Raw genomic sequence first — 26,053 nt, forward strand, 5'->3', positions numbered from 1 at the left:
TTTCAGTCTGACTAGATGTCCAGTTTTAGTCCTACAATACAAAAAGAAGGCCTAACGGAAAAGGGGCCTTCTGGGCAAAACCAAGGCGAGAGGGTCGTGTGTGAGTGAAGGAGGCAGGAGGAGACTTACATTTCAGGATCACTGGAGAGAGTGATAAGTGCTGGAACAACTCTCTGAGCTACTAGCGTTTCATTCACCCCCTTCACCAACAGCTGATTGGTCAGAGCAGGGGTGATGTCACACGGGATGCATGGAAGGAGCGAGCAGAGAGTCATGGAGAACACCACAGGAGAAAAAGAGAGAGAGAGAGGGGAGGGAAAGAGAGAGAAGGGAAGAGAGAGAGAGAATGAGATGGAGAGAATGAGAGAGAGAAAGAAGGGGAGGGGGAGAAGAGAAAAAGGACAAAAAGAAAAACAACGGTAACAAAATAACCACAGCGCCAACACACACACACACCTTACACACACACGCAACGTAACAGTCACATGACAACAGAAGCAACAGAGAAGAGCCGACCACAGACTAATGGAAAAATAAAAGGGGTCCAAATCAAAGGAACTAGGGAGGCCAGGCAACTGTCACTAAGCTACGGCCACAGGGGACGAGAGCAAAAAGAGCCAAAAGACTCCTCTTTATTTTTGATTACAATGATATTTCCAGAAGGGAAAGTTGAAGGAGGGTGGGGGGTGGAATGGGGGGCTTTTGCTAAACCGATCAGAATGACGACAGCAAGCGTGCAGCAGTGCAAAGACATACGGATGCTTTAAGCTACGACAGCTTTGTATATACCGTTACACATTTGATGAATTACACTGTGTATAGGGAGGATAATGCAGGTGGGGCTTGCTAGAGGGGTTTTGTAGGGGGCTCTGTCAGCATCAACATCAATATCGTAACTAAGCAATCATTCAAACAGACTAAAAGTGCAAATATAAATCATCAATCAATAAAAAAAAAAAATACAATACAATTCCCTCTTTTTCACAAATGTATATATCAGCCAGGATATCTTGTCTTGTCTGAAGTTCTTTTGTCCTGGAGCTACAAGGCTAATGTCGCTAATAAGTAATAAAAGTGACCAGCGAGAAAGTTGAAGGTGGGTTGGAGGTGGTAACATTACAACCCTATTATTGTCTAGGTCACCCTCATGCCACCAAAACAGCTCTGAGCTGGCATGTACTTCACAAGACTTCTAAAACCCGAGCTGAGAGTTCAAGTTTGATGAACTCTGAATCACCAATTGACGTCCCTGACCAATAGCACTCTGTTCTCGCTCCCTGCAAGCGAGAGGTGACGGAGTATGCAGTCAGTCGGGAGGCAGGATTGGATGGCAATGAACTTTTCTCCTTTTAGTAGTTTTGATATCACAATACAACTGATTTCCGTCCTGTGGTACTTTAGCAGCAGATCCTTTACATCCTGTAAATTGTGAGGTGGTGCCTCCAGGGATAGGACATGTCTGTCCGGCACATCTCACAGATGCTTAATTGGACTGAGATCTGGAGGTTAAAGTTTGGTAGGTAGTAACCGCTGCATACCAGAAACACACCCACTTTACTCTTGCTCATTGTTTTCATGCTTCTAACACATCAACAAGTGAACTGACTGCCTAATATGTATATCCCACCCCTTGGGAGGCCATTGTAACTACATATTCAATATTACTGACTTTACTTGTCAGTGTCACTTGTTAATGTTGTGGCTGATTGGTGTATGGGGTGACTTTACTTATTTGTTAGAACATTAGCCTTGTAGCTCCAGTGGAAAAACTAAAGTCTTGGCTAAAGTGCCCCAACAAACCGTTCTTTTAAAATCAATCACTTTCAGCACAGTCTATATTCATCTGGCTATTCAAATTCAGACACATGCAGTGAAACATATTGAACATTTCTCAGAGGAATTCAGACTGACCTCGAACATGCGTGCTGCGGTGCAGCGGACGAGGGCTGACGTGTGAACCACGCCGTACCACAGCACGGTCAGCAACAACTCGTGGTATGCTGGGTTAGCCCTGCATACAGACATATAGACAGACAGAGATAGTCAGGTCATCCGTGAATATATGTACTACAGTCACAGGAGCAGTTATGAGTCATTTGAAGTGAAACTCCATAATGGAGTGTTTGTGGGGAGAGGCCCATCTGGGAAAGGCTGTGTGTGTATGTTTGTGTGTGTGGCTGGTTCAAAAGGCATGATGGTACACTGGGACGCTGTGCATGACCAGCTTAGTTAGGCTCAAATAGGTGCACATGAACTACAGCTGACATGTTCACTTGGCTTAAACAGACTGAATATTATGCAGAAATGTTTTTTTTTTATGTTTTGTTTTTACATACTTGCATACCAAAATTAAGATTTACATTACATTGAATTGGACTCCAAAATATTGGAGCCAAATGGTGTCTCTGAAAACAAACAACCACTGAAATTCCAAGAAGAGCGATTCAGGGGACACTATTTTAAAGAAATGGCTGAAAAGCATTCAGTTCTAGATAAGCCAGCTAATGTTGATGCACAAAAGCACATTGGTTATGACTGGTCTGTGTTTTGCTGAAAGAGCAGAATCGTACCCCAGCTCCACAAATGAAGCTTTCAGACTGTCAAGAGGAGCATGGGAAAGAGATAGAGTGGTCATAACGTCTTCCAGGAAGCCCACCAATAGCTTGCGGTCTTCCTCCTGCAAAGTTGAATAAACAGTTAGCATGAGAAAATGTAAGTAAAAGAGAAAGAGTAAGATGCTTTCAAAAAAGCTTGAGACTGGCTTTGCATGGTGATACTTTAATGCAGCTGGTTGTCGTTTGTAAAACAATAAAAATCTTAATTACACTAATATTTTGTATCTCATTCACATGGGAAGATAATATTACCAAATAAAGTTTGTTAAATAGCTATCGTGTTAATAAAGCATGTTACCAGCAATAAGAAACATCCAGGAGACCACTGGGCCAATTCACTATTATATTGGCTTAAGTGAAGTCTGTAAGACGACCCCTTTGATGGTCTAGGGATTGAGTGAATAGAAATGACTGAAAATTTATTGCGATCTGATTATGCAAAATGAGGCTTATTGCACTGTAAGGTCTATTATTCAGTAATTTCACCACCCTTGCAGGAAATACCATTTTATGGGCTAAAAGAACCAACAACTAATAAAATGTGTTGCTGTGACTGAAGATTTACATTAAATGTTTTAAACCTAAGGAGCAGAAACTCAGATGAGCACAATTCATAAATAATAAAAATATTGCAGCAATTTACAAATAATGTTTTTGGTAATATTACTTCATTATTTTTCATTGGATCCAACAAGGTGATGGCTATTTAAGGGGTAATTTTCCTCATACCTATTACAACCACACACGGTTTTTCTACTGTACAGTAAAATATTAGTAGACTTATGTCATTGAATTTATTAAATTACGTGATTAGAAATAAATAGCCTTGAAAGAGACTCAGAGAACATATGGAACTAAAAAAGAATTGCAAAACAAATATTAGTGGTGAAGTTGCTTTACGTTGTGCAAACCAAGTCAAACTTAGCGTAAAGCTGCTAAACCTGAGAGAAAGTAAAACCATGTAAAACCATGTAAAAGCAAAGCTCTGACCTGGTTGTAGCATGTCAGCACCCCGGTTGCATATATGGGAACCGTGGCCTTGGTCAAAATGCCATTGCCAGCACTGGCATCTAAAAGAAATTATACGTGAAATATAAAAATTCCAGGCAGTATGTGGCTTTGCAGCTACAATCACCACATTTAAATCCTACAAGACAATTCCGGGAAAGAATTTTTCATGGGACAGCATGTGTTACTTCAAAAACGCATTTATAAAAAGAAACTGACTGTATTTAAGCTGAAAAATGCATTCAGACACAGTTGAAATGGAAAGGATTTCCTTGGCAGAGGCTGCAACCACAGCAGTTTTTTTTTGTTTAAATCTCGAGGAGTGAGAGAAAAACCTCACTTGCAATAAAATGTAGAAATACTAATTTACCAGAGTCTGTTTAACAGAACTGCAGAAACATAGAAAGGAGAATGTCAGACTAAAAGTCTGGAAGCAATACTATATTCACAATAAAAACTTTTGAGTTAATGAACAGTAATATGTTTATTAGCACAGAACAGACAGGCCTGGTTGAATGTGTGCAGTGTTTACAGTAAGCAGTAGAGTTTTACTGTAGCTCCACCTGATTTCCCCACTCAGAAGCCCCACCAGGTGTGTCACATTAGGAGTGTGCAGTTAAAAACAGCTCAATGTAAGAAATTGTTTTTAACAAAAAGTGTAAAGAAAGGCTCAAAGTAGAATAACACTTGTGATTGAACAGCATTTCTGGGGGTGTAGTGTTAACTGAATCACTTCTTCTCTTCATACTCTTGGCCTGTAGTAAATATATGCCCACATAATGTCATCTGTAATCTGCCAACCAGCACGCTCTCATTTATTGCCAGAAAGTAATGCAACTGACAACATGCTAGCTTACACTGATGAACTGGGGCTGGTGCTGGTTTTATAAAAGTCATTTTTCAATAGACTCAAATGAAGCAACATTAAGTCTCAGATTAAGAAAAAAACCCTTCTACATCTTTAATGGAAGTCAATGTAAAATGATTTTTATTCCAATACAATTTGGAGCATTTCTATTGGTCCATTTACATGAAAAGTCAAGTAAAGAGTAACTGCTTGAAAGAACTAGGACATATATTTGAATATATATATATATATATATATATATATATATATATATATATATATATATATATATATATATATATATTTATTTTATTTTTATTTTTTTCCTTGAAACAAGAACACCTTTTACAATCAATATTTAAATACTATAAACTAGACCAACTGATATTTTAGTATATTTTAATAACCCACATGTGTTAAAATGGTAAATAATATATTGTAATTCTTAGTTTACAGTCATAAGTCAAGACTAATGTAACACACACCTGTCGCCCACCTACCACACACACTCACACATTTTTCAGTTTTATCCATAATTTTAATAAAGCCATCTGTTACTACTACTGTACACTGTATGACTATTTCATGCTGAATGGACTAATAGTAAACAGCACTGCTCAAAAAGTGCTTGCAATAAAATATTGGTACATTAAAGCTAATGAAGGAAATCCCTTTTATCCCTCTTTAGTGATGCAAGGTTAAGACCATGTAATTGTATATATATTACATGACATGTGCATGCACGTGTGTGAGTGCATGAGTATCTTTTCTTCCATCGACAGTTAGTGTGTTATTCTTGGTTAACTGAACTCTCTCTTACCCACATTCTCCTCGGATAACCGCAGGATTTCTTGGAATTGAGGCTTCACCTTCAGAGAGGAGAGACAGAGAAGGTCCAGCTGAAACCCACTGAGCTCAAACCAGAAACACAAACTCCTGGCGTGGGAAGTTAAACCAAGCAATAAATCACCCCAGGAGCTAAATATATGTCGCCCCCCTCTGACCCGACCTACCTTGGTGTTGGTGAACGTCTTCCCGAACGTTCGGCACAGCCTCCAGAAGAATCTAGAGAATTCGTGCACGCAGGTGGTGGAGGCGACGTTGATGCGGCCCACGATTTCTATGAGCTGAGGAAGACTGGGAGGGTGGGTGGGGGTTAGAGGTAGGGAGGTAGGTAGGTAGGTAGGTAGAGAGAGAGCGAGAGAGAGAGAGAGAAAGAGAGAAAGAGAGAGAGAGAGAGCGAGAGAGAAAGAGAGAATATGATCCACAGCAGGCTTGAACTTAGGACCACACAAATCAAACCCATCATTCGCTAAACAAACAACGCAGAGACGTCAAATCAGGACCAAGTTAAACACAAGCTTCTGGGAGGAAATGGTGAGTGAGATGAAAATGTGAAGGGAAAAAAAAAGCTTCGAACTGCAAGTTCCACACCAAGTTTTATTTTTATAGGCTGGACCTTGTCAAAGAGTCAGTTCTTACTGTTACTCACCGCAATAACTTGGCAAATGATGAACTTTCTACAATTTTACACTTTTCTTACCCTAAATATGTTCAATTAACTGTTATCTATGTGGCTAATGTAACTAACAGGTTATGTAAGCTTATAATGGCAATAATTATCACCCAAATTATTACACACTAGCTGCAATCAGTGTCCTATTATGAAACGATTTATATCTTTTTTTTAATGAACTGAATGTGATCTAAACACATTAACCATTCTCTCCCCAGCCCATATTGTTTATATATAGAAACTAAGCTGTAAAAACAGTTTTTTTTTATAATTAACTGTTTTGTGATGTCATAAAAATCAACCTATTTATTTGCCCAGCCTACAGCAGATCAGCCCCACCCATAACACGCATTACTCAGATAGGACAGTGCACGTTTACTTAAAACAATAACAAAATGTAAGACACTACATGTCCAAATGTTTGGGGGGGGGGGGGGGGGGGGAGTTGGGGGGGGGGGGGAGTGTTCAGTATCGGGATACTCTGATACTCTGGTCCTCTGAGCAAGGCCCTTCCTATTCCCCAGACACTGTGGCAATGGCTGCCAACCACTCTGGGCACATGTGCTCATCATCACCGTTTGTGTTTGTGCTCACTGGGTGGAGGCCAAATTCCATCCAACACAAAATGGTGAACAAGTTGCACACCATTGCTGACAGATGTGCAAATGCACACACACACACAGCTTGAAGAGTGTCCCAATTCTTTTGTCCATAAAGTATTGGCTTTTTAAGAATGTACTTTTCGTCTCCTGAAAAGTTGTTGTTTTTGTAGTGCGAGGTGTGATTCGGACAGTGAATCACAAAATCTGCTCTTCAGCCTCGTCACAACTGAGCAATAACTAAATGGACTAAAACAGTAGAGGCATCATGAAGCCTGAACTTTGTGTGTAATTTAGTCCATGTGTACAGATAATAAGGAGTCTTACAGTGTCAGGAACTACATAAGCAAGTCTATTAGAGATTACTTCACCAGCCCCACCCCCTATCCACCCACATTATTCTGACTGGCTGCCCTCAGATGCCAAGTTCGGATCACTGACTGTGGTTTTCCAAGAATATGGTAATGAGAGATGCTCGTAAGAGAGCAAGGGTTGTGCCAGTGATCGCTTCCAAGGTTAATTTTTTATTTATTTAATAACCTATTGAAATGAATACAGTAAGTTATTAATAGACATAAGGGGGAGATTGCATAGATGTGATTTTTGTAGAACTTTTGTAGAACAGAGAAAAAATGTTGAGAGTGAAACAAAAAGAGAGAGAGGGCAGGCGGTCACTCACAGCTGGTTGACCACCCACAGTAGGCTATCCCAGCCGGTGGTGCCCTCGTGCTGGAGCTGGTGTTCATAGAGCTGCAGCAGAACAGCCAGCTGCTCCCGGCTGCCTACGATGGTGGCCACGTCCTGCAGCGGGGAGGCAGGCCGCGGGAACCGGGTCACTGTAGGGTCATACACACACACAGCTTCTGTAAGAGCCAAGAATAGACCAAAAAGGAAAAAAAAGGAAGAAGCACAACCGCGCAAATCATTCGACAGGACTGCAGCATGTAAATGAAAGGGCACTTTGATAGCGCAGACGAAACCACAGAGCAGAGCCGGAGCCCTGCTGTTACTGTAAGCCAGCAATAAGCAGCCAAACGCCGCTTAGTTTAGAATGTGGAGGCGAGTGAAAGCGTGTGCGTGTTTGAGAGAGTGTGTGTTAGGACTCTGGCTGCTCCTTACCCTCGATGGGAGTGATGTCGCTCTGTAGTTTAGCTCGGCTGGTGAAAGGCGCATTCTGCAGCACCAGGGCGAACAGAGGGGGGATCAGAGACTGCAGGGCTGAGAGAAACGTGTGCAGCTTGTGTTCATCTAAACCATGCTCTCCCTGCTGAAAAGGAGAACGGGGTGTCATGCACTAAAATCTTCACAGGTGAAAACTTATCAAGAATTATACCAAAAAATTCTGATGAATGGACCACTGTAATGCTCTAAAATGACATGGAATTAAAGTTTTCACCTTCTACTGTAAAGTGGTCAATTTCGGAGATACAAGGTTTTCGCAGGACAGTGACAATATTTTTCAAATAAACATATATTTTTGCATTTCTAGACATTTTTACTTGTAATTGCATTTGGTGAAAGTATCTCATCATTAATGAACTATTATTATTTTAAATTAGAATTATTGGCTGAAATAAGCAAAAATGAACAGAAATATCAATTACACTTAATTTAAAATGTGAAATGTTTATAAATAACTAAATAATCTCACAAAATTCGCACAACAGTCTTATAGCAATATGGTGACTAGATAATTGTGAACACAATAACTGACTAAGGGAAATGCCAATTTTCTACACAACTATTCCATTTAATATTTACAAAATATTCTATTTAATAATTAGAAAATTATATAACTAAAATAATTAACGAAAAATGACAACTTTTTTAAAATAAGTAAAAGTGTCCTCAGGCCCACACTTCTCTGGCTGGGTAGCTAAAGTACACAAAGGTGTGTGTGTTGGAGAGGGTCTTACCTGCAGTAGCTTTTCTATGCGGTTGAGCAGCGAGGGAATAAGCTGAGCCTGCAGGTTCCCCAGCTCCACAGTCCATGCAGCAAAGGCAGGAATAAACACCTGATGGGTCGCGACGACGACTCTTTCAGACAGATCCCCCAAAGAGAGCAGCATCAGCTCAAAACCCTGCAACACACACATACCACAAATGAGTAGATGTCACAGAACAGTGGTTCTTCATTAGCCTTGCCTCAAGAGTTTTTGCTTTCATATGAAAATGTTTGGCCAATGAATGCACCAATAGAAAGGCTCCACAATTCACCACAATAAAAGCTCATTAAAGCTAAAAACTTTTTTTCCTTCTCTTACAGAGCTGCTCTTTCTGAAATACGAGGTTTCAAAAGCAATCCAGCTTTCTAAGTCTTCTAATTAGCTTAGAGTTTATATTTGAGGTCTGGTAGCAATAGGACACACAAAAACACACTGTGGTTTCTGGCCTTCTCTTCTGTTCTTAGTGAAGGGGAAAAAACCATATGTAATATAGTCATTTGAAAAAGCTCCCAAACTGCTGGTTCGTATAAGTGTGTGTATTTTAAAGCTGATTTAATTCTGACTGTAAACCATGTGCTACTGTTTAGTGCTGGGCTACTAATGAAATGCCTTTCAAAATAACTTTTGGATGAACAGGAAGAACGAACTAAGCTCTTCAAATCCACCCATGTGGTGTACAGAGGCAACATTACAAAACTCGAGGCACTGTCTAAATACTTATGTAGTACTGAAAAAGGCTTCTTTGACTCAATAGTGTAAATCTTTTTGGAGCTATATACAACCACGTACAAAATGCTTTTCTACAAAGAACCTCGTAAGCAGGTAAACACCTCCCTAAAGCATTCAAATGGTTCTCTGACTCATTATGGTTCTATACAGAAGACACAGACCTGGGAGTATTTGTCTGGATCGTCAATGTAGCCCATTATGATGCCCAGGCTCTTGACCACGGCTTCTCGCACCATGTCAGCCTTATCCTCCGCCAGCATCTGTTGCAGCATGGACAGCACCAAAGAGCTGCGGATCTCCTTCTGTCAGCAGCAACACACATACATTACTACTAAATTAATACTAAACAAATGTACTATTAAAGCAAGGTTGGTTAAAAGAGCATTGCTGCAGCTACACAGTGAAATAACGGGTATTTCTATTTAGACAGAGTCACAGGTACAGCTATTTTAGACTTCGCTGTGTTTGAAAGCAATCCTAACTCTTATTTTTGAAGCAGATTTTGTACTAGCTAACAGGGTGGAAACTGTTAACTCTTACCTTAACCCTTTAATTAAAAATAAAAAAATAAATACAAAAATAATAATAATAAAACAATAAAAATAAAAAAAATAGAAGAAACAGCTAACCTTACCTTAACCCTTTTATTTTAAACAAATATATTGTACTAACTAACAGGGTGGAAACAGCTAACCCTAACCATAGCCCTTTTATTTTATGTCTGTAGACAGCCCTTCCAATAAAAACATTCAGCTGCATTAAGTTGCACTAACTGCTGACACATTTGTGCAAATGCGCACACACACAACTTGTCTAGTCCCCGTAGAAAAGTACCATCATTAGAATAAGATAAAAATGAACCTATGAGCACCATGCCTAATGCGAGATGCGGGCTAGAGAGCTATAAAGCTAATCTAGTAGAAAGTCTTCCATAGACATTAGAGACAGTTACTCCCCCAAAAGCAGATACTTTTGATTTCAGAAGAAACAATGAATGAGCAGGTGTCCCAATACTGTTGTCCATACAGTGTATTTAAACTAACTAACTTGGTTGTGGAAATAGCCAACCCTTTTTATTCTAAAGAAAGCAATTAACCCCCATGCAGGAGCACAGTCTAAAACTTTACAGCTAGATTTTGTTCAGATTTTCCATCATATCTGCAAGTCATACAGTGACACAGTGTACAGTGCTGTGATTTGCCAGTTAGGTACTAATGTGGCTGAATGAGTGCGAGTCTTACAGGCAGGTAGGGGGCCAGTGCTCCACATGACTCCGCCACCAGCAGCCTCCTCTCTGGGTACTTGTGGTTTATCTGGATGCGCACACACACACACATACATACACATCAAGACAAAGACACAACATGGTAGAGTCAGTCCATGTCCTGACCACAGGATTGCTTTCCCCATTGTGTTTACCCGCCTCCTCTTTTCTTTATGAAACAGCTCCTCGTGAAGCAGTTCCTTCCATTGCAAAAGCCTGTGACAGTACTGAAAATTACCCTTTTCTGCCCATTGTGGTGTCGTTAAGATAAACAGGTGTATGCACACAATGAATTTATCCTACATGGCATTTTAGGACTCAGAATAAACTCATGGGTGCAGACTTGAGGGCGTTGCTTTAGTTATTGTTGAGGCTTTGATGGTAAAATGGGAAGTTACACATCTGTAATGAGTGTACTGTGTCTACGTCTGTGTGTGAGTAGGTACTTGGTTTTCCACATTCATGAGAATCATGTGTGAGGAGGGACAGAAAATACAACTTGTGAGGTCTGTTTTTCAGGTCTTAGCAGAAATGCACTTTGTAAAATGCAGAGCATCATATAATTTTTTTAAGTGTAAAAGAACGCTGGCATTCTAATGGTGGCATGTATTGGCTAAAGTTAAAGAAGCCTGTTTTTGTAACTGTGCCTTTGAGAGTGGTAAATGGAAATGATCTGTGTTATGATTGGTTGTCTTGTCTTGTGCTTCATAAAAAGCAGTGTCGGAATGTCACATTTTATTTATAATCTGGGCCCTTTAAGAGACTCTTGGTTGGGTTTCATGGAAACATGAATTATATAAAAAGCTATTTCTATGCTAAAAAAATGAAAACAATGTGTAGGAAACCCAGTGTCACCTAAACATTCAGCTCCTCTGACAGTCAATAATACATCTTATGATAGCGACCTGAAATATCAGTCATAACTACTTTTTGTTAAGGAATCTGATGATATCAATGTGATCCCGTTATCATAATGTATCCTCATATAGTAAGGATGTATACAGTTGTGTATATTCACAGTGCAGTCTGTGTGAAATCAGACATCACAGTAAGTTTGAAGTGCAAGATCCTGCATAGAAGACATGTCTCGTTTTTGATTATAAGCAGCTTTTTCTGCATGTGTTCCTCATTTCATTACTCTGATCCAGCTGCATCCGGGTCTCATCATCTCCAGAACTCTTCAGGGTTTTTTTTTTTTTAACGTGTTTTTAGCAAACTGTGACCTGCCCTTTTTGTTCCTGAGGTTTTCCAGTGGTTTGCATCTTGTACTAACATTTTTGAGATCAGTGTATTCTTCTCTTTATTACAGCCTTTGATACATCCACAGCTGCATCTTGCATAGTGTTCTTGATGTGTCCAACAGCTTTTCCTTAAGACTGCAAGTATTCGTCTTCACTCATCCACTACTGTGGTACACTGTGGTCTGCCATTTCAGCCTCATATGATAGTCTGTTTTACTGGCACTGACATTTCTTTGGTCCTTATACTGGGAAACAACAACAACAGGCTCCAGATGTCTATTGAGGCCCTGTGCATGAACTAATAATGCCAGGGCACACAGCTTGCCAAGAAACATCCGAGAAACCAATTACACAAAGCCATGTTGTAAAAAAGGGCTGCAAATACCCACACAGTTCACTTAGTTTGGATGTACAAAAGCAACAATCACTTTAAATGGGCCATGTACATATATAGCTTTTCTTTATAGTGATTTCTTAACCTCTCTAACCCTAGATTTATTATTTGGTTATCAATCGTGATGCAGAACTATTGTGAATTATTTGGTTTAGTTTGTCTTGTGGAGTCCCACAGAGTTCTATTTTGGGGCCTATAAAACTGATGTTATTTATGACATTAATGTAGTTGAGAGTGAAGTACTGAAGTGTGGGCTTACATACAGAGCTTAACGGGTCAAGTAAACTCATAGCTGTGATGTCACAACCACAGCACTGTTTCTGCAGGTTATGCAGCCTGCACATGCAGTCAAAGTTTCAGAAAAGCATTCAGTTGTCCATGGTATGAGCCTTTAAATTCATATTCATTGCTGTTGCTAAAAAAACAGCTATGCCACAGAGCAAATCGCTTACACACAACACAGTGAGTATGTGTGTGTGTGAGAGAGAGTGTGAGAGAGTGAAAGAGCTGACCTGTTCCCAGCACTGTGGTAAAAGTTCCACCTCCACCCGTGTTGGACCCACATGTCGAGCGAAAGCCACACAGCCCATGAGGATCATTTGCCTGAGGAAGACAAACAGCTGGCCGTTATGGACTGCCACAGAAATGGAGGATATTTTAAAAGCTTTACTCAACACGACTTGGTATTAGGGTGCACTTGAGACTCCTACTTTAAAAGAACCACTGTGAGCTTTTCTGTAGCTTGTAGCTGATCTGTAGCCATTTGGAAAGCCAATCCCCATTCATGTGAACTCCTCCAATCACTAGCAATACCTACAATAGGTACCTACAATATCTACAAAACTAGGGTGAAGATCAGAACATGTGAAGGCAGCCACCGTCTCTTTTCGAACTGCCAGTATGCCAGGTGCCAACAACCCACCCCTGAGAGAGCAAGGCCAATTGTGCGCTCTCTAACTCCGGCTGCTGATGGCAAGCAACATGACCTGCGATTTGAACCAGCGATCCTTGGATCACAGAGGTAGCGCCTTCATTCACTGGATCACTTGGAACGCACTACCATGTCAATTCTACAATGCAATTCAAGAGTTCTGATCGAGAGAAAATTAAGAGTACTTGCAAATGGTGGATTTTTGAAATATTAAAACAATAGACTAAATACCTGTAAATAAATGTTTATTTTGATGTGTGCATCCATAGTTAGTAGACTAACAGCAGTGTACATGCTCAATAAACAGTCCTAGATTATTCAAAATGATTTGAAGGACAAGCGGGTCAGAGCGCATTGCTCCGTTTCTAAATTCTTTACACTGGCAAAATTTCTTTTATTATTCGGTCACACTCTACTTTTAATTTAATTGTACTTCTGTTTTATTTACTCAAACTTCTATTGTATTTTTAGTTCTACATTCCCCACTTAATGTAAGACCATAGGTGCTCTATATAGGAAACCGCTGTGACCTTTACTGTGATATGTGTAGGTGCTCAAATCATTGACACACTTAAACAGCTGTACAAACATCTGTATCTCAGTGTGGTAGTGAAGTAGCAGCTTGTGAATCCAGATCTGCTCTGGACAGTGCCTGTAAAAAGTATTCAACGACTTCAACGTTCCCCTTTTATTAACGAACCATATAATAAACAGATTCCCACAAGGTAGGTCAATTAAATGAAAATCTATAACGTAAAATAAGTGAATGTATAAATATTAATCCCCTTTAAAGTCACGGACCTAAATCCACAGAGGGCCAGGAAGTTGGTGCTAGTAGTCTCATAATTTTTAGATTAGGTTTACCTGACCTAATGTGTTGCCTGACCGAATGTGTTTTCAGGATTTTTTTTTTTTTTTTTTATGACCATGATTCCATTTATAAAAGCAATAAAAGGGGGCATATCCAAGGAGGTGAAGACTTTTTATAGACACAGTAGATCTTAAACATCTGGTGAAGCTGCAGCTTGACTGACTAAAATGCAATGACCGTAACAATGTATGTGTATTGTACCCATTAAACAATACTGCATTTGTTAAGCATCGCAATACAATTACTGATTTTTTTATGATACATTTATTTGTCCAGTTCTAGAAGTACGGACCATATCCATGAATTACTCAGAATTTATCATAACAACAGAACAGAACAAGACAATATTGTCTCACTGCCCACCACTATAACATGCTCACACAAACAAACACACACCTCTGCTCGTCGTCAGGTCTCTTGATGAGGTTGAAGAGAATGTGCAGCAGCTGGTCCCTCTCTTTAGGCTCAGGGTGGAGGCAGGCAGTGCACAAGATGAGAGGTATGAGCTCCTGCAATGCATACACAAACACATACACATACACACGAGTGTTAGACCGGAACAAACGCTGGATACTTTCTTACACACCCACAGAGACAGGTGAAGGGACACTGCAAAAGGCAGGGTTCGAGGATACAGGAAAGTGAACAGCACATAAGGACCAATTTGACCACAGAGGGAAAAATATATGGGTCTAAAACCACAGCACCAACTATCAAACAAGTCTGAAAGTGTGTGTGTGTGTGTGTGCGCGACAGAAAAGTAATCACTAAATATTTCTTCTGAGCACCTGCAAATATTGGTACAGCTTTCTGACTATTTTTCCATGGCTTCTATATTTAACCCATCAAAAGCACGAAGCAGATTTTTTTGGGGTACATTAAAACTTGAACATTCAGCTTCTTATTCATCAATGTATTTTTGGTATAAAGAAAATATATCAAGACAAATATATCAACTACTACCTTTAACTACGCTTATTACTGGTAATGCTAATGCACTAATAATTACCAGCCATTTATGGCCTCAGCATAATTGGCTTGAAATATGGGATCTTCTGACAAATGGGTGAAACCTTAAGCTTTTTTAAATATGTGTGATTGTTCATTTTGGGCAGAGATCAATGTGAGAAAGAAAAACTCATGTAAACATTAAAAGCTCATAAGCAAAAAAAAAACATTTTAACCACTTGAACCCTAGATTTATTATTCCGTTATAAGAGCAATGGAGTCCCACAGGGTTCAATTTTGGGGCCTATGAAACTTTTGCTAATTATGACTTTAATTTAGTTATAAGAGTGAAGAACTGAAGTGTAGGCTTACATACAGGGCCTAACGGGCCATGTTAATTCATGTCTGTAATGTCACAACCACAGCACTTCGATTTCCTGCACTTTGTCAATGTTGGACAAAAACCTTGCATCTCTGAAATGGCAACTTTATAGAAGAGGGGGGGGGGGGGGGGGGGAAGCAACTTTTAATGGAAGTCAATGTAAAAAGATTCAATTCAAAGTCAATTTGAGTAATTTCTACTGGTCCATTCATCATGCAATTCTGGACACGGCTAGAATGAACAATTGCTAGATTCACATTGATGCACCTCAATGCAAACCTCAATGCAAAAGAAGACGTAAAACAGCAGATAGTTAAGCAAATGCGGTGAATCTTTGGGCAGAACAACACCAAGCCTGTTTGTTTGGACTGCCCTTTCTTGCCCCCTCACTCTGAGGGAATTCAACACATACATGCACACCAGCTCCACTTTTTTTAACAGAGTCCTGCGTTTTTTTTTTTTTGTTGTTTTTTTAAGTCCTGCGAGTAGCACCTGCGTGTGCGAGAAGATCAGAAAGGCAGTTAGGAAATATTTTAGTTGGCCCAAATCCACTGGCTGAAGGGTGTGTGTGTGTGTGTGTGTGTGTGTGTGTGTGTGAGGGAGTGTGCGTGTGTATGTGTACGAGGCGGCTTTAATCACACAGCTTCTGGAATAGGAGCAACTGTTGGCACCCAGCAGGCATGGAGGACGGGAAATGACACACACAAAAAAAAAGATATATGTATGCGGAACCTTCAGACACGTGACATCCGTTAAAATGATGGTTCAGCAAATAAACACATTTCTCCCTTAAAATGTAGTCAATCACTTAAGACACGGTTTAGTTGTGGCATGTTTGACATATCTTGGCTGATCGACGCAACTTGCGAGGCACTTGATTTGTGGCCAAACTACCACTTTACCTAATTGAAATCTAAGTGCAGCAGCCCGTGTGCCAGCTCCGACGCTCTTTATGCAGACAAATGGATAGAAATGCATCTATGCACAGTTTGTTGACGGCTCAAAGCCTCCTCGACCAAACCCTGCAATTACATGCAAATTCCTATAATTGCTCCAATGTCAGAGTTGACTCAGTCAAGCAACAAGAAATCAACGGTTAGGCATCAAAAGAGGAGAAGCAGCTGATTGCTTCATGACAGCTCACCACACACACTCACGCTCACTGGCATCTTATTGCTCTTTCTGCATCCACAGCTAAAGAAACACTGGTGCGATTTAAACCACACTGATCAGGCTGCAGCTCTGCAACGTTTGTTCTTGGACTATGAATGTGGCAATCAGTAACTCAGCACTTTTTTTTATTATTATTATCTCCACAATAACCAGGGCCAGACCTCAGGCAGGTGTGCAACTACAACTTAACAGCCTATTGTTCTGCAACGGGTGCTGTATATAGTGTGAGGGTGTGACAATGTGTGTGTGCGCGCACACGTGTTTGTTTTTGCACATTTTCAGGACGAGAAATGTCTTTTAAATTGATGACTTGGGCACTTTTGGCAGACTGGGCTAAAAAGCACTTGTGAAAGACCTAACACCTACTACACATTCATGCACCTATTTAATCAGCCAGTCATGTAGCAGCAGTGCGTTAAAATAAAACATCCAATGAGCGGCAGTTCTGCAGACGGAAATGTCTTGCTGATGTAAAAGATCATTGGAGAATGCCTAGGCTGGTTGGAGTTGACAGAAAGGCAACAGTTCTTATACAACTGTGACGAGCAGAAAAGCATCTCAGAATACACAACACTTGAAAACCTAAAGTGGATGGGCTACAGCAACAGAAGACCACGTTGGGTTCTCCGCTTCTGTCAGCCAAGAACAGAAAGCTGAGGCTACAGTGGGCATAAGCTCAACAAAATTGGTAGGTTCAGAATTTGGCGCCAACAGCATGAATACATGAAGCAAACCTGCCTTGTGTCAACAGTCCAGGCTGGTGGAGGTGGTGCAATGATAAGGGGAATGTTTTCTTGGCACGTTTTGGCCAAATTGGCTCCAGGTTTCTGACCAGGACTCGGTTTACCCATCTTCTAAAGGCTACTTCCAGCATGAGGATGATGCACCATGTCACGATGCAAAAGTCGCTGTGATCTTCACAACGAGTTCAGTGTTCTTCTGTGCACTTTGTACATCACCTGGTAGAGCAGGTGATGTACAGCGTAAAAGAGATCCTGATAAATCGGCAGGAAACTGTGTAAAGCGATCATGTCAACATGGACCAGAATCTCAAATGAATCTCATGGAATCCATGCCATGAAGAGCTGAGACTGTTTTGAGAACAAATGCAGGCGTCTTTTATAGAATTGTACTCTACTGCTGCATCATGCCCATCTTAAACTACCTAAAACTGTACAAAAACAAACATGGGTGTGTGTCCTGTTAACTGCGGAGGGGCAGTTGAGCACAAGGACCGAATATTAGGGGTGGGGGGGGGGGGTGAGTGCAGATAAGAATAACAGTCACGACTAACAGACAAAGCTCAAAGTCCACTTAGTGGGTCCATTGTTAGAAATGAAGAATGAGGAAATGTCCTCCCTGCACAGCTCCATTACTGTTTGCCTTTGCTCACTTCTATTCTGGAGGACATCTAATTTGTCTTAAACTGTCACTTAGTCAGTAAAAGAGAATGCCGCTATGCAAAGCAGATAGGCCTGGGGCGGGGCCATTACAGCCCACTGCACACCTATAGGGCACACACAGCAGGTGTGAAAGCACTGTGTGTGTGCAGTGTGGTAAATCTATGTGTACATATGCGTGTGTACGTATTTTCACAGATTCTAATCACTTTAATTGATAGGACACTGACTGGAGGTTCGACTAATCTGAAAATCTGATTTTACACTTGTAAGCAGGTCAAGTACTCTAGTCAGTGAAGGCAAGAACAACAGTTATAAGATGTTGTTCTACGGACAATGTTCCATTTAATTGATACACTGCCAATTCACAATAATAATAATATAAAGTACACCAACAAGTACACCTCCAACAAATACTGGAATATTCATCTCTAATATGGACCCCAGAGAGGGCAAAAAGCTCCATCTTTTATTGACTACAATAAATAAATAAATAAATAACCAGTTTACTATAATCCAGAGTTCATGTGTGCACATTTGATACATACTTACACTCGCCAATTACTATAATACAACATGCTGTTAGATTTCAAATACACATCTATTCTAACACAGGTATTGCATGCTTGAGGACAGTAAAGGAGAATGCACCAACACCACTGATTTTGCAAGAAAGACCCCAGATAGAATATATAAATATATAAATGTAGTATAGTGTAATATATAATATAATTAGTGGTTCAAGATCCTTATATTAGATATTGTTGAATTTAAAATAAAACCATGTTCATAGACAGATTGATAGATAAATAGTAAATATTACAAAATGAAAAATAACAAAAACTGTTTATTATTATTGTTATTATATATGGATATTTTATATTGCACCTGTAGTATTACAGTATTACATTAAGGTAAGGTAAGGTAAGGTAAGGTGCACGTATTAGGGTATTACCTAGTCTCTTTTTTCAAAATGTCTATTTAATGGGGTTTTTTTTGTAGACATACAAATAGTACAGATGGGTGCTAAATAAATCTGTACTTGCCCATCACACACTGCTACCAGTGCCACTTAAGCTGTCTAGGACTCCTAGCCATGAGGGGCTGCGGCATTACCAGGGACTGAACCTACGACCTACCGATGATACCGCCAATGAGTTTATTTCATAGATAAAATATTTTTTTTCGGTTTCTTGTTATTGTTTTTATAACTGATAAAAGTGATACACACTATTGGGAAGGCAAGACAATGAAAAGGTCAGCAATCTCTCTCTCAGACAATCAGACAAACACACACACGCACACGTACAGGGAGCAGGGTTGGTGTAGTAGCGTGCAGATGTGTTCCACTCACCTGACACAGATGCACAACCATTCTCTAACGGAGCAGAGAGAGGCATGCACCAAAGCCGCAGAATAAATGAGCGAATGTGAAAAAAAGGACACAGAAGTGGAGGGGAGGGGATAAGAGATGAGCATTGGTGAAAAAAACACAGTCCAGTCAGAGCTGAATTCAAACTGAAGAGAGCAGAAGGCCGACAGAGGCGCAGGCAGTGCAGCTGATGGAGCACGAGGGGGGTGGGGGGTTGGGGGCGGTTCGATGTGGGACGCTCACCTCGCGCTTGGCCAGCAGGACGTTAGGGACGATGTGAGGGAGACAGCGGCCCAGCATCAGCATCACACTTTCCTCACTGTCCGCGATACGAGACACCTGGTGAAGGCAAACTCAGTTATTCTCAGTTTTATTGCATAGTGTAAATTAACGGCAGCAGCTCAAAGGCACAGTGTTCTATTCTGCTGTTATTACTGCTGTCAAACCACAGACGCAGCAGCTAGACAGCACTTTGTGAGATACACATGCACAAAATGTGTGTTTAATTTTTTTATTTAAGTTTACTTTTAAGTTGGAGTGGAAATAAACTGAAAATAGAATATTTTAGTGGGAAAATATATTATTATTATTATTTTATCCCTATATAAATAAATTTAGTCATATTCAATTCTCACTCAGAAGTTAGGACACACCAGCCCTCTGCGCCACCCCAATCACAAGTCACTACCAGAGCATCTTTTCAAACTGCCACTAATGCAGCATCATTGGATTGAAAGTATTGAAATAATTTTTTTTGTCATATTGCCCACACCTACACTATTTGGACAAAAGTTTTGGGACACCTGCTCATTCACTGTTGCTTCTGAACTCAAGGGTACAACAACTGTTTTTCTTGCTCTTGTTGGAGTCACTGCCTTAACTGTCCAGGGAAGGCTTTCTACTAGATTTTGGAGAATTGCTGTGAGAATTTGATTGCATTTAGCGTCAAGAACGTTAGCAAGGTAAGGATATTGGATAATCACCACCCCACCTCATCCTCAACTCCCCAACTCATCCCAAAATTATTTGATGGAGCACCATCATTTCAGGGAATACAGTTCCACTGCTTCACAGCTCACTGCTGGGGGGGTGGGGGTGGGGGGGTTTATACCCCTGTAGCCCACACCTGGCATTGAGCATGGTGCCATCCGGTTCATGTTTATCTGCTCCAGAGTGTCATATTCTATTGGCAGTACTTCTTTACAGGGACTAGACAAACTGTGTGTGTGTGTGTGTATTTGCACATCTGTGTCAGCAATGGATGCAACTTAAAGTAGCTGAAGGCATTCATTAAAAGGCGTGTCCACAAACATCTGGACATCATCTTACACAGGTAGGTGTTAAGAGTCTTGTCTTGCCAGGCACTCAAACCCCAGGGGAAGGTGGTGTGGCTACTCTGTACTAGACCAACCTCTAATTATTATTTAAATGGGTAGTCATGTAGACAAAGTGGTCAGCCAATACGCATTCCACAGGTATTAAGCTGTCCAAAAAAATCTGTCCAAACCTGACAGAACTTGACTGGGGTTTGGTCACGTTTGTCTGGCTCAGTTCAGCTTAAAGTTTCCAGCCTGAATAAATCTCTACACTCAATGCACAAAAGAGCTTCTGCAAGATCCAAACACTCACATTTCTTTCCAACATGTTTTAAATGGTGCGTAAACTGGGCCCTCTACTGGAGCGGCACAATAATAATCACGTAACCTAAACTGCTTTTTGATCATTTGACTAGCTGTAGAAGCCGCTCATTACACATCCTGCTTTCTGAGGAGTCCATTAGTGCATTCCTGTTAACTCTAGGAAAAATGACATCAGGATTCAATTACGTTTCTCACCATTTCCGTGGCTGGCGTGTGACGCGCTTATGACTGCATGACTGCCCAATAACAGTTGTGTCAGGTGGTGTTTTGAGCAAATTTGCTCTGTGTGTCTGTCTATTTGTTTGTTTGTGTGTGTGTGTGTGTGTGTGTGTGTGTGTGTGTGTGTGTGTGTGTGTGTGTGTGTGTGTGTAACCGGAGTACCCTCACCTCTGAGCCAAGCCTGCTGTCAGCAGACATTCGACAGAAGGACAAAAGTGCTTGGTGGAAGGCCGGAGACAGTTTTCTGAAAAGAACAAAACACAGATTTTAGTTTCAAATCCCTGCTATGTTTTATCTGCCTGCAAGCCACCATGGAGGAAAACTGCCAGAGTGCTGATGTGTGCGAATGTGTGTATGTGGTTTATGGCGATGAAAGGGCATTTTCTTCCTGTGTGTAATTAGCGAGCGGATATGCAAACTGATGATGTATGGAATATTCTGTTCCTGTCAGCAGCGGACTTATATGAACAAAGCCAGCAAACATGTACTGGTCGAACTTGCTTAGTGCAGCACTGACACCTAGTGATGGTTAAGCATATCTTGGCCCCACCGATAGGGACAACTATACCACAGTTTGGTGGGCCCTGAGAACAAGCTTGAGAACTGACCTAAAGCAAATGGTCAACCAATTCTAGACCAAGACTTTCTTGCTTCTTTTATCCTGGTTTAATGAATAATCCATGGTAATTATTACCATATATTACCAAATACTAAATAATCTGGTAAATCCTGTATAACTACGCAAGACAAAGTTTTGCTGTCAGAATTATAATAATATTACAGTCATGGGACACCCGTGACAACACTTCCTAACATATTTAAACATACGGACATTTGATCTTAACACTAGAGAGAGGTGTTAATGTTATTTTAAAAATAATAAGAAAAAGGGAGGCCTCTTTATACATCTTGCAGTTTGTTATGTGGCTAGGACAGCTTGCTCTGGCCATGTTGGCAGTTCTAAATGTTGGCACTTGTAAATTAGTAAGTGGAAGGTGGAATGGCTAATTTTTTAAATTGTTGTGAGATCTTTTTAACCCCCTTCCCAGACACATCTGCATCTACAACCTTCTTTCTGAAGGCCTCAAAGAGAGCGATAACACTGACTTCAACATCAACAGCAAACCAAACTAAATGTCTTAAATAAGGTTTAAATAAGATGGGTTCCTCCAAATTCCTCTCAAACCATGTTCCTAACTTTTTCCTCACAAGATAAATTTAATTATCTATTAATTACACTTTACAAACCATTTTTGTGCAGAAATTTCTGGTCACACCACAACTCAGATAGCAGACCCCACCTGAGGAGTACTGAATTGTGGGTAGTGTGGGTCATCAAATATCAACAGATGTGAATTTGCTGGGCCAGGTTGAAAGCTGTAGCCACAGACAGACAGTTCAATCTGGGGTTTAGCTCTGTGCCGCCGTGTGCCTTGCATCATCCTTTAATTAAGATAAACTCTCTGTAATGCCTGGGCTTTCGTGGCTTATTGCTGTAACATGGCATCACTGCTCACGCTAACCCGTGGACAGCCGTTCTCCTGAGGCGTTTTTACAGACAAGTCTCAAGGTTCTTTGACCATAAAGCATTGTAGACTATGCTGGTGTTGTTTTTATTCTATAACAGTTTTCCCTAAATTAGTTTTTACCAAAAATCTATCTTGCCTTGCTTTCACTATTGCAGCACAGTATCACAATACATTAAATTATTGAATTGTAACCCCTGTATCACGATACGTGTTGTATACTTGTCACCGCCCTAGCCTCAACCCACTTCAATTAGTTAAAGCAGATGGTAATACATGTGCTATGTTGGTTGCTGGCTTATTGAATTCATTGTACAAATCACTGCTTGTTTCAATAGATTTGGCCTGTAAACCATTAAACAGCTCAAACAACTATGAAACAGTTTGCAAGCAAGCACAGCCAGTTCAAAAAGCATGAGGTAGGTCTCAGGCAGATGCCCTAATGAGGCTATAATCTGTAATCACAGTGTTCAGTGCAATGAAGTGAACGAGCATCACCTGTTGGGCTGGTCAAACTGCACAGGACCTTTGCTGTGCTGGCCCGGGCTTTTAAACTTGCTGTGTGGCTGTGTGGACGGTGAGGAATTTTCAGCAGCATGGTCAGTAGAAGTAGCAGTAGTGGTGTTGGTGCTGGTGGTAGTGTTCGAGTTAGGTTCTGCAGCAGCATCAGGCTCAGTGACCCCCCGTATGTCCAGATACTGCCCATTATCCAGACTCCTCTCGCACTGGAGTCCAGTTTTAGTGTCCCCACATTCCATCGGAGCTTTTAAAGGAGATGATACATTCCTCTGAAGATCCTGGATCTCACTGTTAATCACATGAGGCAAAGAGAGATTTATATGACCTATTTCAGATAAAAAAAACAACAAACCTAAAGCACTGCTTAGAGGCCCGTTATTTTACATTTTATTTTTTTACTGAAATTATTTTTGTGTGCACCAAATATAATCAAATGAGCACCGCGTTGACTGGCTGTCCTTAGAGTAGTCAGTGCTGAAACACTCCTCATAACTTCAAGAGGAATGGGCAGGGCCCATGTACTGTAATGTACTGTATTGTACTGTAGAATGGGTGGATATATGCAAATGTACTGTTTTTTTTTTTTTTTTACATCACAAAAATAATAATAATAATAATTTTTTTGTATGGAATACTGCTTTATATATGAATTATATACATATATAACATCGCTGAGAACTGCAATAGGAGTGGGCGAGGCTAAACTGCTAACCTGAACAGGCAGAGATATGTAAATGAGATGGTTCTCCTGATAACAGAGAAACAGGGATTTCTCAGTTCTCAGTTTTACAGCTTGTTTCCAAAATGGACTGTATGGACTGGGGAGTAAACAGTGAATTTGAATCAAATCAAAATCAGGTTTACGGTCACATCACATTAAAAATATGTAAAGGTGAGTAAAAACATAAATATATGCAAAAGAAGAAATAAAAAATATACACATTAAATAAAAGGTTGAATATATCATGTGTGAGATGTCTACATTACTATTTACATACAGACACTGGACAAGATGTGAATTCAAGTGTAGTGTGAGTGGGGAGGGTCTTTGGTGGGTGCAGTGTGACTAAGCAGAGGTCACAGCTCCACTAAGTAAGTGCAGGGTGCAGAGTGTGTTTGTATGGGGTGGAAACGTGATGAGATATCTTGTGTGATGAGACTGGTAAGACAGCTTTGTGACAGACAGCCTGTACTGCTGGCTGTAGTAGTAGGACTGACTCTATAGTACTGGCTGTTCAGCAGCCTAATTGCTTGGGGGTAGAAGTTGTCTCTGAACCGCCAGGTTCTGTTCTTCATGCTTCTGTACCTCCTGTCGTGGGGCAGCTGGGAGAACAGACAGTGGCTTGGGTGGGTGGAGTCCTTAATCCTACTCCTTTATTTTAAAAATGCAAGGGATTTCTATGATGTGCATGTTTTATGCTCTCTTATTCACAAAACTATCAGCACCTTCTCACTCACACAGTAAGAACAGTAAGATGAACATTTGTAGGTTCTGGAATAAAATAATAAAAAGTTACACATCTCTACAACTTTATCACAAAACATGTTGCTCTTTATTGTGAATGCTTATTTAGGAGGTCTGGAAAATGAACTCATAGCATTACCCTCTAATCCAGGAGCCTTTCAGAATAAGAGTTTCAGGTCAGGGTGTAGCTCACCTCTGTAATTTCTTTATCTGTTCAGCCAGACTGTGTTTTTCACTGTTTAATAAACTGATCTGATACTCCAGCTCCTGCACCACCTCCTTCTGCTGAGAGAGAGAGAGAGAGAGAGAGAGAGAGAGAGAGAGAGAGAGAGAGAGAGAGAGAGAGATCACAAGTACAATTATAGGTATGTGAAGATACAAGAAAGGTGAACGTTATCATTTAGTTATTTTGTTCAGTGAAAAGAAAAGGACAAAGGTAAAGTTTAGTAGGTAAATCCAGGTGTTAATTTGAAAACTAAAGGCCAGAGTTCAGCACAGTTCTCAGAACAGTTTCCTGCTAGAACACAGCTCCTAAGCCTGGCAATTAACAGATGAGTTAAGTGAGGTGTGGGTGAGCTGAAGAGGACAACAACAAAAAACCCTACAAAACTGCACTGTGTTAGAGGTCTCCACCCGTAGCTTAAGGCTTGAGAAGCTAATACGGGAAAGCCCATCAAACAGTGATTATCGTAATTAAGAGTTTAATTACCTGAATGGTCTCGGTTTTCTGCACAGCCTCTTGGGTAATGCAGTCTCCAGGCAGGTCGCTAGTGTCCACACCCACAGCTGCGTCTGCCGTTTCCCTGTGAGACGGATGGCTGCTGCCGCAGTTTCTGTAGAGCTGCAGCAGGTCTGGGGGCTTTGGAATGTTCAGGCCAACGTCATCCCACAACTCAAAATCCTGTGCGTGCAAAACACACACACACACACACACACACACACACACACACACACACACACACACACACACACGTCATAAAGACTCAAAATCCTGCCCCCACACCAAACATGAACACACCCACACTAAAGACTGCAACAGTTCTGTAGAAAGGGCTTCATCAGATACACTGACAGGGTCTAAAGAGGTACCTGATCATCGTTTTCATCTGAGAAGGTGATGGATGACAGCTTGTATTCATTTTTCAATAAATATTCATTCACTAAAAAATTTAAGGCTCGTTTCTCAAGGGGGCGGATGGGTTCCTGAAAAACAAAACAAACCAACAAACAAACAAACAAAAAACCCAAAACAACATAAAACAAAATTAATTTGTAAAAAAAGAAGGTTAATTTAAGTTTAATCTCAAGGGTAATCCGGTTAAAATGAAAATGAAAAAGGTCTAACCTGAATTTCAGGACTGGATTTGTAGTTTTTGCGCTCCTGGGAAGGGATTTCGCATTCTGAGAAGGGAAAAGAGAGAGCGAGAGAGAGGGCGAGAATAAGAGAG

The 26,053-nt window shown here is 40.6% G+C and overlaps 1 protein-coding gene across 12 annotated transcripts in view; it reads right to left on the reverse strand.

Annotated features, from left to right (window-relative positions):
- relch (RAB11 binding and LisH domain, coiled-coil and HEAT repeat containing) overlaps nt 1-26,053 on the reverse strand; it is a 61,270-nt gene that overhangs the window by 14,633 nt on the left and 20,584 nt on the right. For 4 of the 12 annotated variants that reach the window (XM_072688835.1, XM_072688826.1, XM_072688834.1 and 1 more), the window contains 20 exons: nt 25,951-26,006; nt 25,695-25,808; nt 25,315-25,506; nt 24,799-24,890; nt 23,120-23,428; nt 21,264-21,339; nt 19,480-19,575; nt 14,358-14,470; nt 12,672-12,762; nt 10,502-10,573; nt 9,422-9,562; nt 8,502-8,666; nt 7,705-7,852; nt 7,265-7,448; nt 5,484-5,607; nt 5,291-5,339; nt 3,606-3,685; nt 2,571-2,677; nt 1,912-2,011; nt 130-212 (listed from right to left, as the gene is read on the reverse strand). In XM_072688835.1, the coding sequence (XP_072544936.1) occupies nt 130-212; nt 1,912-2,011; nt 2,571-2,677; nt 3,606-3,685; nt 5,291-5,339; nt 5,484-5,607; nt 7,265-7,448; nt 7,705-7,852; nt 8,502-8,666; nt 9,422-9,562; nt 10,502-10,573; nt 12,672-12,762; nt 14,358-14,470; nt 19,480-19,575; nt 21,264-21,339; nt 23,120-23,428; nt 24,799-24,890; nt 25,315-25,506; nt 25,695-25,808; nt 25,951-26,006 (2,392 nt within the window). The remainder of the gene's footprint in view (nt 1-129; nt 213-1,911; nt 2,012-2,570; nt 2,678-3,605; nt 3,686-5,290; nt 5,340-5,483; nt 5,608-7,264; nt 7,449-7,704; nt 7,853-8,501; nt 8,667-9,421; nt 9,563-10,501; nt 10,574-12,671; nt 12,763-14,357; nt 14,471-19,479; nt 19,576-21,263; nt 21,340-23,119; nt 23,429-24,798; nt 24,891-25,314; nt 25,507-25,694; nt 25,809-25,950; nt 26,007-26,053) is intronic. The other 8 variants (XM_072688836.1, XM_072688838.1, XM_072688832.1 and 5 more) reach the window with 6 other exon arrangements.

This window comes from Salminus brasiliensis, chromosome 1 (genome assembly GCF_030463535.1).
Source record: "Salminus brasiliensis chromosome 1, fSalBra1.hap2, whole genome shotgun sequence".
Lineage (NCBI taxonomy): Eukaryota > Metazoa > Chordata > Actinopteri > Characiformes > Bryconidae > Salminus > Salminus brasiliensis.